A 16,854-nucleotide genomic window follows, 5' to 3' on the forward strand; every position below is an offset into this window, starting at 1 on the left:
ATTTATCTAGAATTGACTTGTATTGCCAAATTAATTCCATACATTTTTGTAGTCGTATAAACCGAGACACAAAAAAGCTTACTTAAAAAGTTTTACCGACAACTTCAGGTTCGCATGGTTTTAGGAAATAGGATCATCGAAAAAAAAAAAAAAAAAAAAAAAAATAGCCTTTACTTTATTCGCCTACAATAAGTTATTTAACACCATCATTAGCATACTTTTTAAGATTATCTTATCTAAGAAGAATTTTATTCAAAAAATATTTGCATTAGCAGTAATTCATTGGTAGTTAAGAATAATAGTCTAATTCGCAAGTTTAGCTCATAATGTTTTCGTAATTTATGTTTTTGTTGATTATTAATTGTTTTTTATTAAGCCATTAAGTTGTACTTTATTGTAATTATAAAATATAATTATTTTGGTTTTTTTTAAAAGTATTAAATGATAAAAGATAAGTTCTTGCCCAAATTAAGCAACTTAACAAATGAAACCAATCATTAATCCAATATTTGTTTTTACAAAAAAGGAAAGAAAAGACAGGCTGATAGTTTAAAACAAAACGAAATAAACGAGACAGGTGCATTTAAAAAAATTCTAATACTAACAAACTTTTTTCGGTCTCCGGATAAAACGGAAGAAGTTCTCAGAGGAATGATGCGAGTCTTAAAAACTCTTTAGTCAAATCAGAAAGCACTGGGTGATTCCATTAAAAGTGGGATGAAAAATTAAAACTTTTTTACCCCCTTAGATTTTCATTTAACTTTAACCTAAAATGCAAAATTTGAGCTCCCAACTCCATATGGTTCAAAAGTTATGATGTTTTGAAGTTTAGCCGAAACTGCCATATTTTTTGTTCAAACTGTTTATTTTTTGTCACAGATCAGAAATTTAAGGTTTAAGTTTACTATCCGAGTACCCCAAAAATGTTAACAAATATAGTAAGTGGGGCATCTGGACACTTCATTTTCATATTTAGAAAAATCTAGGAGGTATCACATTTTTAGAAAATTGACATAGAAAATCTGCTAAAAAGTCATTATTTTCGTACTTAAAAAAACTAAATATATTGACGGAACAGTAAAATTAACATAAAATAACTTTATATTCCAAGTTTTTATGCTCTTAAATTTTGTATTTACACATCAACTTCATTAGACAGTTCTTAGATATATCTAAGTTAGTGAAAAAGGTTTAGATATGCTTGAATTATATTAGGAACATAGTATGCTTAGTAAAGTAGAACATATTGATAGTATATAAATAATTATTATTAATATTAGGAACATAGTATTAGAACATATTAAATATTAGGAACATAGTATGCTTAGTAAAGTAGAACATATTGATAGTATATAAATAATTTATTAGTATTGTAATATAGTAAAATATTAGTATTGTATGTCTAATAACCAAATATATATAAATAATAATAATATAATAAATAATAAATAAAATATTTCAAAAACTGTTTGTACTAATATATTTATAATGTCTTTTTGAATAAATATACAAATTTTTTTAACTAAAGATTTCAATAATGTTTATGTTTTCGTGTGCAATTAATGTTCAATAACTTATAAATTATTTGAACCGAACACTTCAGCAATTCTTTTGCTTCTTTCCTTATGTTTGTTGCTGTACTGCGAGACTCCAAACCTGTTTATTACACTTTTCATCTTGGAATGGCATGATTCAGATGCCTGCTCATTAAACTGCCCAAGGGAAAGGCCACTCAAATCAACAAATGTTTCCAGATGTGCTGTTACAGCATGTACTTTCCAAGTAACCGTGAGCTGTTTACCTAAAAACTAAAAAAGCTTACTATAAATATGTTTATCAATAACTTGGTTTTAAATACAAAGGGTAAAGAAAACAGCAATTACCTCTCTGCAATAGTCTTGCGCATCCTTATAGCTTTGTGTAAAACTTTCAATTAAAATTGAATAGTTTGGGTCAAGTTTATAGCCAAAGGCACCATCAACAACCTTATTAAATTTTCTCATTGTTTCTAAGAGAGGATACAGTTCAACAGGCATTATCAACTCAAGTTTGTCGCAACTTTTAAGTATCTCTCTACACGTGTTTCCTTCAAATGTTCCTCCATGGTAACCTTTTCGAAGGCATCCAATGCTCTTGACCCAATCTATAAATCCAGGCCAAAGTTGCATTATAAATGCTGCCACATGGTTAACAAATCCCATCAGAAGGTGAAGTTCTGGTAATGGAATCTCTCTTATTATACTTAGGGATTTGTCTTCTATCTTAAGCAGACAAGGATTAATGACATTCTAAATATATGGAAATCAATTTTTTTTATCCTATTTAAAATGATAAAATGGTAATGGATGATAAATTTCGAAAATATTTACAATATATTTATTCATTTATACCTTATATTCTTTCATTCTTTTCACCGGAGATCCTGCAGATGAATACAGTTCATAGTAATTATTCAAAGGTTGAAATGTTCTTAACTCTCCAGCAAATAATTCTGAAGAACCTTCACACCATGCGCAAGCATACTTTCCTTCATGAGCCTAAAATTTTATATTATAATTCAATTTATAAATATATTGTAGGGTGAAAAGAACCTTTTCCTAATATAGTTTTTACCATGATATGTCTTATTATCTTAAAATTATTTAAAACAAACACACCGAAATTCCTAGCAATATGTTGATTAACTTCATGTCAGAAGCCAATGAGTACTTGCATTCATGCAACTTTAATCTTTCCACAATCATTGTCATGTTAGAATGATTCTCACTTACCCTTTCACAATAAGCTAAAACAAGTGACGTATTTGTTCCTGAGTATGATCCTAAGGAGCTGCAATCTTCTGTCCTGTCCTTGGTTGGATCAAACAGATTTACTATAACTTTCAGTGATCCTCCACCTATAATATATATATATACTTACACACATACATATTTGTATATAAATATGTACAAATAATATTTTTTTAAAACAAGTTTCCAAAAAGACAATAATTAAAATATCATATGTAATATAAATTAAATAAATTAAATATAAATACCTGAATCTATTCCAACCTTTACAAATGTGTTTTGTGGAACCTGCCCTCGATATTTCATTACAAAATCCAGAAATGCTGTAATATCTTCAATATATACCAAGTGTCTCTTCACTGTAGCATAGTTATTATCATTTTCTTTTTCTTGAAAGTCTAATAATTCAGTGACATAAAAGTTGTAAAGTAGTTTACTTTTTTCATCCAGGGCTTTCTCCATGTTTGACTCAAACTTTACACCCCTTCTCCTCAAAGTTTTTAACACTTCATTTGACTTCAATTGACTAAGTCCTAAGGTATTTACCAAAACCTCTACTTCATTATAAGGAATCTTTCTCTGGTCACTTTCCCGAGTACCGAGTGTAGTATGAATACTTTTACTTCCTTAATATAATATAAACTGTTATTTTAAGAACGTACATAACAGCTATTTTTATTTAACAATATTTTACCTGTTCTGAGAATGGCTTGAGCTCCTAGATTTTGCCCTTGATCAGAATAAATTTCTTTAAGAAGGGAAGAAGCTACTTGTTCTTTTACTTTTTAGAAATTTTAGAAATACTCTCAGAAAGATTTATGCTACTCTTTAAAGGGGAATATTTGTGGGGTTTACCTTTAGCAATTTCACATAAACATATTTGGCAAAGTTTCAGTGTTGCTCTAGTTCCCTTTTTCATACTTTTATTTAATAATCTATTTCTTCCTTGACTGCATATACTGCATAATACTGAGCAATCTCTAGAGGTTTGCAAGCTAGACAAATCAGAATTTTTCCATTTTAAAGAAACTGTGTCTGCAATAGTTTTACCAGCCTTACAGAGATACAAGTTTTTCTTGCAACCTGGGCATAATCCTGTAGGGTAGGCAAATACTTTAAGTGAAAACTCAGGCTTACAGAAAACTTGAACCAGACCTTCCAAATTTTTATTAACTGGAACGCATTTGTTGTTCTTTTCAAGGCAGCAACAGCAAATGATCTTTTGAAAAGTACATGATTTCTTTTAAAATGGTATTCTCTCTTCTCCTTAGAGAGCAGAGGAACCATAGATTCTATATATTAGGTATATATAATAAAATAAAAATAAAAATGCGTAGTCAAAAAGAAATATATTTAATAAAAAATGTTTTTTTGACCAACTTTGTGTATTCTAATAATGTTTATGTATAAATATTAAATTAAAGACCTTGAAAAGTTGGTATATGAACATTTTTTAAAATAAACTTCAACTTTCTGTCAGTATATTTAGTTTTTTTAAGTACGAAAATAATGACTTTTTAGCAGATTTTCTATGTCAATTTTCTAAAAATGTGATACCTCCCAGATTTTTCTAAATATGAAAATAAAGTGTCCAGATGCCCCACTTATTATATTTGTTAACATTTTTGGGGTACTCGGATAGTAAACTTAAACCTTAAATTTCTGACCTGTGTTGTTGGATTTAATAGCGTCACATTTGATTGTGACTTCGCGATGTATGAGAAGAAATTTTATCAAAATTTTTATACAGAAGCTCAATTAATTCACTTAATGGAAGCTTCATTGTTAATAAGTCAGTTCTATCTGTTGTTATCCACTGTTTGAAACCTAGTGTTGACTGTTCATTTTCATCACTTCCATCATTTTGTATTGCTCTTCTGGATTATCATCTTGCGTCAGATACTGTTGTAAGAAATGTTGGGCAGCTTGTTTGCCGGGACAACTGTTGCACTGGTAAATCATGCAAACTTTAATTTCTCTGCCACAGAAAATCACTTTAATGATTTTATGGTAGGACAATTAGGCTGAAGACTGTAAAAAGGATAACCCGATTTTGTGGTGTGGGTACTTTATCTTATATGCTGCATAGAGTTCCCTAAGGTTACACAAAATCAATTTGTTGTCAGATCACATTCACTTCCTAGTTGAAATCGAGCGATGTTGACCGTTTACCATGGTTTATAAAATGAACATAGAAAATAAGACTCGGTGATTATTTAATCTAAAACTGTGGTTTTCTCGCAACACATCGATGAAATGACAACAATGTTCTCTTTGAACAAAAACCTATTTTTACAAATTTTGTTCTTTTATACCAGACAACATCCTTCATAAACGTCATAAAAACCAACACATAATTACAATTAACACATATTTACAAGTATTTTTTGTAACAACTATCAAAATTTTTAATTCCGTAACATTCCAGCAGTTTTCACAACGGAACTTCAAAATAATTTTTAGACTTATTATATCACAACTAATTTCACATTACGACATTTAGAAAAGAATATCTTGATAAAAACAAAATCTATTTTTCAAACTTGTAACATCCGGCAACTTTGAATTGGGTTATTTTCTCTTTATCTTCAGATTCATTACCCTCAAAATTGGTCAGATACCAATTTTCAGCCAATATCTCCCAAAATAACTTGAATTATTCAGAAAAAGGTAGCACTAAAATATCCATAATAGAGAACATGGACCCAAAAAATGGCATTTTCAGTCCAAAGTTCAAAATAGTATATCTTTATAATGATTCAAAATACCAAATCTGTCTTTTACATTAAGGTGGTTTAACATCTCTTCTTTTATCTGAAAAAAATTCAAGCCCATGAGAGTTGGGCAACTCCAGAAATTAGTGAAGGTGTAACCCATGTTAAAAAACATAAAATTTGTCTTCGCCATTTTAAAATAAAAAAAAATTTTATACTCTCTCTACATATTTGATTTAGCACCCTTAAAAATGTTCAGGTACTGATTTTCAGCTGTTTTCTTCCAAAAAAGTTTGAATTATTTTAAAAAATGTGATGCTATAAAATCCATCATGGCAGACATCAACAAAAAATATGGCATTTTTTCATGTTTCACTGATAGGTACCACTGGTTAGAGTTTAATAAAAAATCTTAGGGGGTGGGTGGAATGACTTTGCTTCTTTTAAATGGAATTACCCTGTTACTTACCACCCATTAATTTGTGACTAAAAGATGACGTTACACAACAATGTATTTCTTTTTATATGAATTAAGAAAAGAACTTCAGTGCAGTTTGCTCATTTTTTAAGTATTGGTTTGTGTTTATAAAGTTACAAAACACCTCTTAAGTGTTGGATAAACTTCACAATTTTCTTTTCTTTGCATTATTTCTTCACTTATTTTGATAAATCATGACTTTATTTAAAGAAAGTGCAAGGTTGTTAGGTATTTTTAAGTTTTGCTTTTTAAAAATGAGTAAATTTGAAAAAGAGACTGTATTATTAGTTCTCTTTCGTCAGGACTAAGATAACAATTTTACTTTTGGCTTCAGTGATTGGTTACACGGAAAAATTTTGATAAAGATTCTTTATGGAACATTGTCCGTGTGAACATGTCACTTTAAAAAAACATGAGCAAAGAAAATTGTATTGATGTAGTGTAGTACTATTTTGCCAATGTCATCCCAAAAAGAAATATTAAAGCTCATTTAAAGTATCAGTATGATGTATGAGGAAAAGTTATACTGCAGGAAAAAAAAGTATCAAAATACCTTAGAGGGTTATTGGGTATTTAATTTTGTTTTGGTTAAGTCTTAACTTGTAGAGGTGTCTTAAGCTTCTTGCAAAGTTAGACCAATTCCTAGCTAAACGTTTCAAGATTCTGGAATGTCTCTTACCTATGACTAATTACAAAAAACGATAATGACTCTGAAGACAAAGTTATGTAATATATTAATATTACTTATACTTGCAATCTGGTTTGTTGCATTTTCAATTCTGTAGAAAACTTGTTTTATTTTAGATTAAAATAGTTTATTCTTACAGAGAAAAATGAAAGAAAAACAAGAAGCACGACGATAACGTTTGTACAGCTTTTATTTGAAAAATCGATCTAAAGGGATAAAGTTTACGATTGATTACTTTCTAGATAAAAAAATTCCAATTAACACTATCTATACCATTACGAGTTGAAAACAATCCTGGGCACCAGAGAGTCCCTGGAAGTGGTAGGATTGCTTAAAAAAATGACAAAAAGGAACATCCAAAGACTTAAAAGAATGTTTGACCACAAAGACGGCTGAATCTCAATGACAGCTGAACTTACAAACCTATTTACTAATTCCTCACAAGCTCTATTCTGGGAAACAAAAGATCTGCTTCGTGCAAACAAAATCTTCTTCTGGCAAACAAGAGATCTGCTTTTGATACACATTCAACAATTTCTTCGCAGGATTGAAACCTGGTGCGCCTTTAAAAAAAAAATTACTTGGATTTATATTTATGTAGAAACAGTATTTAGTTCTTTTGATTGATTTGGAGCTTCGAATACAAGTAAAACAAAAGTTTGATCTCATTAATGAGGCAATTTTACCTGATAGAGAGGTTTCTTGAATTTAAAAAATTTTTTTTTTAGGAAACTAGTAAGTTCCATTTCAAACAACATCTATATTAAACGTGTTAAAGTTTCAGAACTAATAACTAGCATGGATACGTAAATTTGTTATCTGGAACCTTTTATAAGAATTAGTTAACAGTTTTAATCAATAAACTAAACAGTTAAATTCTGCCTTAAATGCTCTCTTTTTCTTAGTTTAGGCTATCTATTTACCTTGGCTGATTTTTTACCTACCAAGTCCAAATAGATTTGATTGGACTCAAACCTGTAAAACTAGGTAGCCAGGAGATTATTTTATCTAAGCTTGGGCTGTATGAGATGTTTAGGAAAGATAAATCTTGTAAAAACTAGTACCATACGCTTCAATCAATCAGGATGTCTGCTGATAAAACTATGCAGTTCTCTAGCGCCTTTAAGCAGGTGTGTTAGGTATGTCAGTATGCATAGACATTACACAAACCTACTTCATTAAAGTTAAAGCAAAAACCAAAACCAAGACCAAAATGTAAACACTCCCACCACCACCTTGCTACGGCAAAGCAACTTATGCATTTTTCAGATTTCAATCTTTTGGTTAAAACTTCACTTTTCCTATTATTACCTCAAAAATATCTCATCACTGAAAATTTTTTTTCCATAGACCAAGCAATTCTTTGTAACGGTCTCCCCTGCTAACATTGAGTAACTTTCTCTTATAATTCTTATATGACTGCAAATATTAAGTAGTTATGTAAGGGTGGGCTAATAATTTTTAGACTTATTGTATTTCATTAAGCAATACAAGACCTGCTTTTTTCAGCTTTTGATTGTTGAGCTTTCTTCAATTTTTCAGTTGAGTTCAGTTAAGATTCATAAAAACTAGCAAAAAGCAACCCGTAATACGGGTTAAGGTCGGTCTGTTAATTTATGGTGGCTGTTTTCCACAATTTAAAGTTGCGAAACCATTACTAATAACCCTTTTAGAAAAACGCCTTCAAATTTAAAAAATTAAACCATCTGTAAAATTAAAATAAAAAGTATGCGAAGGTAAAATAATTTACCAATTATTTAACATTATTTGAGAAATTTAAAACTGACATATGTCATATCAGTGTAAGGCAGAACCATTTTCCTCGACATTACTAAGTTCAAAACAATACGTTTTTTGATGCTGACAGAAAATAATAACACTTCATCATGCTTTAAATTGACGAAAAAAGATAAATTTTTTTTATATTTTTTATAACATGAACTTTAATTAATAAGAGTAATATAAAGCGAACATTAATTATACATGAATTATTAATTTTTTGGTATCCCCTTGATACATGTTTCTTTAAAAAAGGACATTGTCTTTAAACGTTAAACGCACACAACTAAATAAATTAATTAAAAATAACTGAACATTTGATCATTCCTATTTATGGCACTAATCTGACCATTTTCATACATGGCCTCTTTGTTTCAAAAGTTTTTAATAAACGGCAATGCTACCATTTACTAAAAATACCTTTTGTTACTCAAAATTTAATTTTCTTAAATATTTTGACACTAATAAAAGACCTCCCTTCCCCGTTTTTGCCTTAATGGTGGTCAGGAGAATAGAGCTATTTTTACCAGAATAATAAAATGTGAAAGAATGATTTAAGAATTTAACATATATAAGAATTTTTTCTTTCCTCAAAATTAAGCTAATTAATTAGTTAAACACCTTATAAAATTTAAGTAACTCGATATTTGACAAATGCGCAAAACTACAATATTCACCCCCCGTTTAAAAAGATCCCCTAAGTTACGTACAACAAATATTATTAGGCATAAAATAGAGAAAACTAAAAAAAAAAATTGAACTAATTGCATATATTTATATCATTTTAACTGACAAAAATTTACAATAAAAGGTAATCAGGTTTTCTTTTTATAAATCGTATAAATGCGTCAATCGTAAATCTTAAAGAAAAAAACCACATAAAAACTAAAAATCGATTTACCTATTTATAGTAACCTATTTTGACATGGCAGTTAATATAAACATTTATCGAAAAAGTAACTATAAAATCTGTTTCGAAGTGCAAAGGATTAACAATACTAAAATAAATTAAAAAAAAAAAAAAAAAAATCAAATTAAGATATAAACTGCATTTTTAGCATAATGTTGGCTTTTAGTAAATAAATAAAAGCAGTAAGTTCCAATAATGAAACTACCTATTATTCATTTTTAACAATAGACACCAACGTGAAGGTAAGCCCAGCAGTCTATCAACACAAAACATCACAACAATAACACATAACAATAGAATATTTACACCCTTGATCCTAAAATCTAGCGAAATTGAAAAACCAAATTAAAATATGAAAGGCAAAAGTAGAAAACCAATTTAAAGTTAACTATATATTTATCTTTTTACTAAACATATAACTACATAAAAGTATATTTGTTTTTATATTCAATATTATTTATTCAATTACTTCAAATTTAAGACATTAAAACACCCTAGATTTAAAGATCAAGGTTGCATACTCTCCCATACACATTACGCTAAACATTAACAGACATTATTGTGTTTCCAGAATAATTAAAAAAGGCTAGACAACACAACCTAGCTCTAAAGCAGTAACACCGCCTGACACTAAATGCTGCCCTAGTTCTTGAACATGCAACATTTAGTTGACCATGAGAGAAACACGGCTTTTTGAGATATACCCCAACTCTATCAAATGTTTGACCTTGACTTTTATTAATTGTCATTGAGTAAGCCAATCTGACAGGAAACTGACGACGTTTTAGAACAAAAGGTAAATTAGAATCTGATGGAGCCAACTGAATTCGAGGAACAAAAACCTGTTTACCACCAGAAACACCTGTCAAAACCTCTGCATCAATATAATTATTTTGAAGAGCACAAACTTTCATTCGAGTACCATAGGATAAGCCAGCTTTGAGATCTAAATTTCTAAGTAGCATAATTACACAACCAATTTTCAATTTTAAACTATGAGGTAGCATACCTGAAGGAGTTAAGCTGTTCAAAAACTCAACAGGAAAGTTATTTCTTTCATTAAGTTAACTTTCTCTCTCAACTTTAAACTCTCAGGGTGTGGTGATAAAATACAACGAGCCTCCTGAAGCATTAAAACCTAAATTAAGGTGGCATCTCTATCCCTTTAAAGGAGATGTAGCTTTTGGTACGTTGTTCTAATCCACTCTAGCAAGTTTCAAAATGACTTAAAACTTTCTTTTCTTATAGAAGAGGAATCAGTTTTCTGTTGGGGTTACCCATGTAGTCTATTACCTTTACTCTTCTTATGAATACATAGTTAACTTATCCATATAATAAACTGTTCTTGAAAGTAACAAAGGACAACAGAGACCAACTGTGTTGCGCAAAATTTCAATTTTTTTTTAATTTGAATACTTATTTTCAGAATTGTCCACTTATTGAAGTTTTTTCAAGAATAAAACTAAAAATAAAAGTGTTTAACAGCATTTAATCAATGTAGCCAGCATCAGCTTCAACCACAGCTTCAATCATAGCTTTAATCCCAAGCCAGAACATTGAGCACACAGATTTCACATGATTCTGGTATTGTACATTCTGTAGTGAGTGCCATTTTGAACAACGTTCTTTTTGACAACCCTTCTCATTGTTATTAAGGGCACCTTGAAGTCTATTGACATCCTTCTTATTGACCTGATGGAGTTTCTATCAATCTGGATTTTATTGACAATAACTAGCTTGGCTGTGATAATAGAATGCTTCCTTCCTGATTCTGGATTGTGTTAGACATGTCCTTGTTCTTTTAAACTGTTTTTGACTGTAAATTGTGCTCAGAGATGTTCCAACTTCCTTCATCTGTAGAGGAAAGCAACTCTTACATTTCCATGTAGAGCAAAGCATCTCTTTACATTTGGCTTCCATTTTCAGAAATAGAATTATATCATGCCAAATTCTATTTTGTTACTTTTTAACAAGTCTTTCATTAAAAAAAGCAAAGAGAAAAAAATTGAAACAACTGTTTTTTTCTGGTATGAAACTTATTTTAAAATAACTGCCATTTTTTTATGACCAAATCTGTATTTTTTATGACAATCTATGCAGAATAATTTTTGCACTTCAGGTTTTCTTCTCTAAATGAATTATTGTGCCAATAGCTATCATGGTCAAATTTTAGTCCATTTTTAAAAAACTTGTGTGCGCATAATTTCATAAAAAATAACTTTAATGAAGACTTTACTTAAAAAAATCAAGTCGAAAGTCATCATATGCTTTTCTTCACTTATTTAGTAACAAATTAACACTCTGCTTGTGTAGAGCATACGTAGCATGTATATATCCTCTCTACTTATGTAGGGCATAATTAGTTCTTTTCAATATTCAAAAATCTTTTCTTGTTATAGAAATGCTTCAACTTCATAGACAAAGTACTTTCTTGTTTGGAAGAGATAGAAAGGCAAATCTTTTTATTATATAAATTTATATGTAAATTTAGATTTCTGCAAATATTTTTTCAATCGATTTTTGTTGGGTTGAAACTTTTAACTATAAGTTTTCAAGAGTCAAATATTTCAAGAGTCAAATATTTCAAGAGTCAAATATTTTTTTTTGATATTTTTGACAACTAAAAAAAAGCAATCAAATCATTTGGTGGTGTAATAGGATACACCAAGTGGACCAAATATATATACTTTCATTGAAATCCAATCTCTTAGAATGAGTGAGAAAATTAAGTCTCAAAAATTTTTTATCCTATAAACAAGATAAGCAGCACATTTCAGCCAAATTTTGGATTTTTGCACTTTATAAAATATTAAGTTTTGTACAAAAAGACACTGTAAGAATATGGCTTAAAAAAATACTTAAACTACACTCTGTTTTGATGAATTTTCTAAATATAATTTTTCATGTGGTTTTTTATAGCTAATTTCTATCAAGATTTTTTAAATATGTATTACATAAAGTTTTAAATTATGACAAACATTGGTTGTCATCATAGCTACATCTACTTGCCATTGTAGTCCAAAATGCATTTCAGTTTTTCACCACAAATTGTATGGTCTGTTGAGTATTTGTAGCACTGCTAACGCAGTTTAAATAAAAAATGTAAAGCATCTAGCATTACTCAAATCAATTGATACTTAAAGGGCTTTCAAAATGTTTTGTTTAAAAATACCTGTGAGCTCTCTATCAGTTTTTTTCTTTTTTTTTTTTTTTATGCATAGAAAGCAAATAACTTTTTGACTTTCTTCATATATTCATGCTAGAAAATTCTCAATGTTTAATCAAATGAAAAAAAAAAAATTGCTTTATCTACACATTTTTGAAAAGAAGCACTCCATTTTGAAATAACAAGTTACCTATTGGGCTGTCTTTGGACATCTAAAATTTAAGTTCCATTTTTTATATTAAAGGCAACTTTAGTGAAAGAAGTAAAGTAACTCAAAATTAAAATATCAAAATTAAAATATCAAATAACAGAGTTTTATTAACAGATTAAATTTATCCTTCACAAATTTTTTTCTGTCGATATTATTCTTGTTGTCTCATTTTGCTCTTTGTATTATACTTTTCATTAAAACAGCTCTATGCTGTCAATACGATGTGATATTTGTTTAAAAAATTAAATTTGTACACTGTAAAAATGCAAAACAGAAGAGCAGTGGAAAAAATACTTAAAGTCTATCATTGCACTGTTAATTATCGCTGGATACTAAGAGAGTGTGCAACATCATAATGGTCAAAAAGTGTGATAAAGCATACAAAAATATCAATTAGGGTGTATCCTAAAGTAAATAAATGTAGGTAATATCTAAAAACAAACTTCTAAAAAATCCAAAACTTTGTTACTTAACTCAAAACACTCAATCATGTCTGAGACAGGTGTTACCTCTGAAACTTGAATTATGATAAAAGCTCCCCATTGGATTGTAAGGACAAGAGGAACAAGTTTTAAATGCTTATAAGCCAGATATTCAATTAATTATAGCATGAAGATTGAAGACTCTGGTTTTTCTTATAGTGATTTAAATAAAGTATAATCTCTTTTTTCAATATTTATGTTAACTAAATATTTATGTTAAATGAATGTTTATCTCAAACTTAAAATAACTATATCTATTATCAGTTATATTATTATATTTGTTAGTAACAGCTTTCCTTTGCTTTGATATTTCTCTAACCTTATTTATTGTTCCAGTATAAGATGTTGTAACAAATAACAAACGTATTTAACAGTATTAATGTTTTCACACTAATACTATTAAATACCTTTGTTGTTTGTTACAACATCTTAAAAAATAAATATCTTTAAAAATTACCTGATAGGTATTATTATTAATACGGAAATGTGCCATTTCCAAGTTACAAATAACGTAAATGCAAAATCTGTTTAAAAAAGAATTTTTTTTCACGACTTTATATTCACTAGATAGCAGATATTCCTATTGATCACCCATCTTGTTCAAAACAACAGGCTATTCTGCAGTTTCGTCTTATTGAATATAAGAGAAATGATGGTTCTATTGGTGAGAGTGTAAGGTGAGCATGTATCTTTTTTTCTCCCCCTTTTTCTTGGTAAAAAAATACATTTCAATTAAAATTATTGTGTACGTTTTCTATAGACCTTATGTATTAGATATGGAATCAACTAATGGCACATTTTTAAATAATAAAAAGATAGAACCAAGAAGATATGTTGAGATGTTTGAAAAGATGTGTTTTCTTTTTCTATAGCAATAGACTTTTGCACTCTTTAATGGCTGCTTGCATATTTTAGAAAGTATTTGAATCATACTTGAATGCTATATTAATAGGTTGAATGTTTTATATTTGAAACTTATTTTTGCAATAGAAAGATGTTTGATCTTCTCTTCTTTAGGATGTGTTAAAATTTGGCTTCAGCTCTCGTGATTATGTGCTTCTGCATGAAAAGTCAAAAGATGATGAGCCCCTTGAAGATGATAACGGAGAAGATGTGGAAGTAGAATAGAGAGACTGATCTAAATTGTAATAATTGTAATTCACATTTATTATATGATTTACAATTTTGATGAGTCTTTCTTAAAAAAAAAACAAAAAAAAAAAAAAACGTTTTTATTGTGCATATTAATTTTTTGCTAGACTGGTCTCAGATGTCACTTTAGGAAAAATCTTGTAAAGATTTTTTTTTTTTAATGTAAAATAGTAAAGTCTAATCGGAATTTTTTTTTTCTAAAAATGTATTTTCAATTTAAGCTACATCGTTTGCACGTTTCTCTATAACTTTCAAAAAAAGATTTTTTAACGCAATTGTTTCTGTTAGTAAAATAAGACTTGTGACATCATCGGTTCTCCATCAGCAATATCACGAGTCGAATAAATTAAACTCCATAATTTTAACTTCTTTTGGTGCACCTTAGTTGTGTTTGAAGTGTGATACCAGAAGATAAATAACTTCATTTTTAATTTTTGATGATAAGCCTAAACCAGGTTTTTAGTGTTTTCATGATTTTTTTAAGATGTTCTTTTAAGATGATTTTAACGTGTTAGATCAAACTGAACTACAAGTTTAAGATGATAGGTTTCCGACATTTGTACGATTTACAATTGATAGATTTTTAAACATGACCACCTAGAGGAATAATTTTTATAATTAGAAGCTTCATAAAAGCTGATATTCGTTGCAATCGTTCTTTTTTGGACGGTATGTTTGATTTAAATGATGCATCCATTTCAATTTTATTACTCAATTTTTCTTACTGTTTTTTTTTCTTAGCTTTTTTATTCTTCTCCAAGTTGTAACAGATTTCAATGAACTGGATTTTTTCATGGCTAATCGATTAATCTTTTTTCTTTCGTTCATTAATAACAGATTTTGTTACTAACAATATTCAGCGGAATAGTATGTAATAAACAGCAAGCAACAAATGCAGCGCGCTGCATTGTTATTTGTGAACATGTAAACCAAGGTTAGTTTTAGTTTTTTCATAACCCACCTGTATAAAAAACCAAGATTTCGAAACAGAGACTTATTTCACTATCGCATAAATGTAATATTTGTGGAAGATTGTTATTGGATTTTAAACGAAGATCATCTTTGAACTCGAAGACACCCGGAATCACATTAATTATGTTGATTTTCTGTACTTTTTATTTATCAAACACATGGATTATCTTCAAGGTCTTGCATTTGTTTTGATGCATTATCACATAAACGGTTTCGAAAAGTGTTGTGATGTAATATCGCATAAAAGATTAGTAGAAATACAACCTGAATCTGATTCTGACTCTGATTTTATTCCTTCATCCTTCATCATTCTTCATCTTCTGGTTTTTCCTTCCTTCTCCTCGCTACACCACTGATCTGATGGTGATCAGAGAATAATACCGATTATGTATTATTTAAATATTTCTAAGATTTTTACTGCTGTTTTGTTTATATTGTTGATTTTACCCCAGTTACAGAATATTAGGGGGTTGAACAAGTTAAAAACCATAAAAAGTTTCTATTTACACACACACACACACACACACACACACACACACACACACACACACACACACACACACACACACACACACACACACACACACACACACACACACACACACACACACACACACACACACACACACACACACACACACACACACACACACACACACACACACACACACACATATATATACTATATCTTCTTCTTTTTTTTTTTTTGCATAAATCAAAAGATATTTAAGATCACTTAAGACACAAACAAAAAACTTTGCATTTTATGCTTTGAGTAGTTTATTTTCATCCATACAGATGACTCAATTCTTACTAAGAATAATTTTAGATGTTCAAAATCAAAATTATTGATATTGTTTAACAATCCTTTAAAGTATTTTGTTGATGTTCTTCACTGTGAGACAAACCAACAATAGCTGGATTCTTCTTACATCATTTTTTTAGATTCAAGACCTTCCAAGTTATTTTTATAATATAAGTTATTTAAAAAAATTTTTATCTCACTAAAAAAATCCGTTTTAATAAAAAGAAAGTAACTTTCCTCTGTAGTCAAATCTTTTAACTGAACTGAAGCGTATCAAAATTTATATAGATTATTTTAGGCACACTGTGCTTAAGAAAAGTTTTAGAAGCTTGTCACATTTGGTTTGAATATCAAGGCGTAAATCAGTTGAAGCCACAATAACTGCATAAGGCAACAAGACCAAAAATGAGGTTGCATAATCTTAAACAATGCTTCGCCTGCTTTGAATTTCCATTTTTTCTATTGAAGCATTATATAAACCTTATGTGTGCATTTTCTATTGAAGCATTATATAAACCTTATGTGTGCATTTTCTAATGAAGCATTATATAAACCTTATGTGTGCATTTTCTATTGAAGCATTATATAGACCTTATGTGTGCATTTGGAAGTGTTTTTAAAATCTTTTAACTTTCTCTGCGCCTGATTTTTGCGTTTCAACAAATGGATTTTGGATTTTTACGTTTGACATGTTTATGTTCGAGATGT

General features: G+C 29.2%; 1 protein-coding gene and 2 pseudogenes across 1 annotated transcript; 1 reads left to right on the top strand and 2 right to left on the bottom strand.

The window, feature by feature from the left end:
- Positions 1–1,574: 1,574 nt before the first annotated feature.
- LOC149880209 (uncharacterized) lies at positions 1,575–3,177 on the bottom strand. The gene is made up of 5 exons (XM_090070905.1): positions 3,038–3,177; positions 2,658–2,896; positions 2,391–2,537; positions 1,884–2,288; positions 1,575–1,808 (listed from the first exon to the last, which is right to left on the bottom strand). Exons 1-5 carry the CDS (start codon positions 3,093–3,095, stop codon positions 1,575–1,577), a joined length of 1,083 nt encoding a protein of 360 aa, XP_089927031.1. The 5' UTR covers positions 3,096–3,177.
- An 81-nt stretch (positions 3,178–3,258) lies between these two features.
- LOC149880210 (uncharacterized) lies at positions 3,259–4,076 on the bottom strand (annotated as a pseudogene).
- A 2,408-nt stretch (positions 4,077–6,484) lies between these two features.
- LOC149880211 (smad nuclear-interacting protein 1-like) lies at positions 6,485–14,354 on the top strand (annotated as a pseudogene).
- Positions 14,355–16,854: the final 2,500 nt, after the last annotated feature.

This window comes from Hydra viridissima, unplaced genomic scaffold (genome assembly GCF_058129835.1).
Source record: "Hydra viridissima isolate aposymbiotic clone 2 unplaced genomic scaffold, HvirCarnegie_v1 scaffold_13, whole genome shotgun sequence".
In the NCBI taxonomy this organism is placed as follows: Eukaryota; Metazoa; Cnidaria; class Hydrozoa; order Anthoathecata; family Hydridae; genus Hydra; species Hydra viridissima.

What these genes read in the sequence shown, in the direction of transcription:
- LOC149880209 (XM_090070905.1), bottom strand. Translation starts at nt 3,095, where the DNA reads ATGAAATATCGAGGGCAGGTTCCACAAAACACATTTGTAAAGGTTGGA. An exon ending in ACATATTGCTAGGAATTTCG is followed by an intron (nt 2,538 to 2,657) that starts GTGTGTTTGTTT and finishes ATAAAATTTTAG; the next exon opens with GCTCATGAAGGAAAGTATGC. An exon ending in CGCAAGACTATTGCAGAGAG is followed by an intron (nt 1,809 to 1,883) that starts GTAATTGCTGTT and finishes AAGCTTTTTTAG; the next exon opens with TTTTTAGGTAAACAGCTCAC.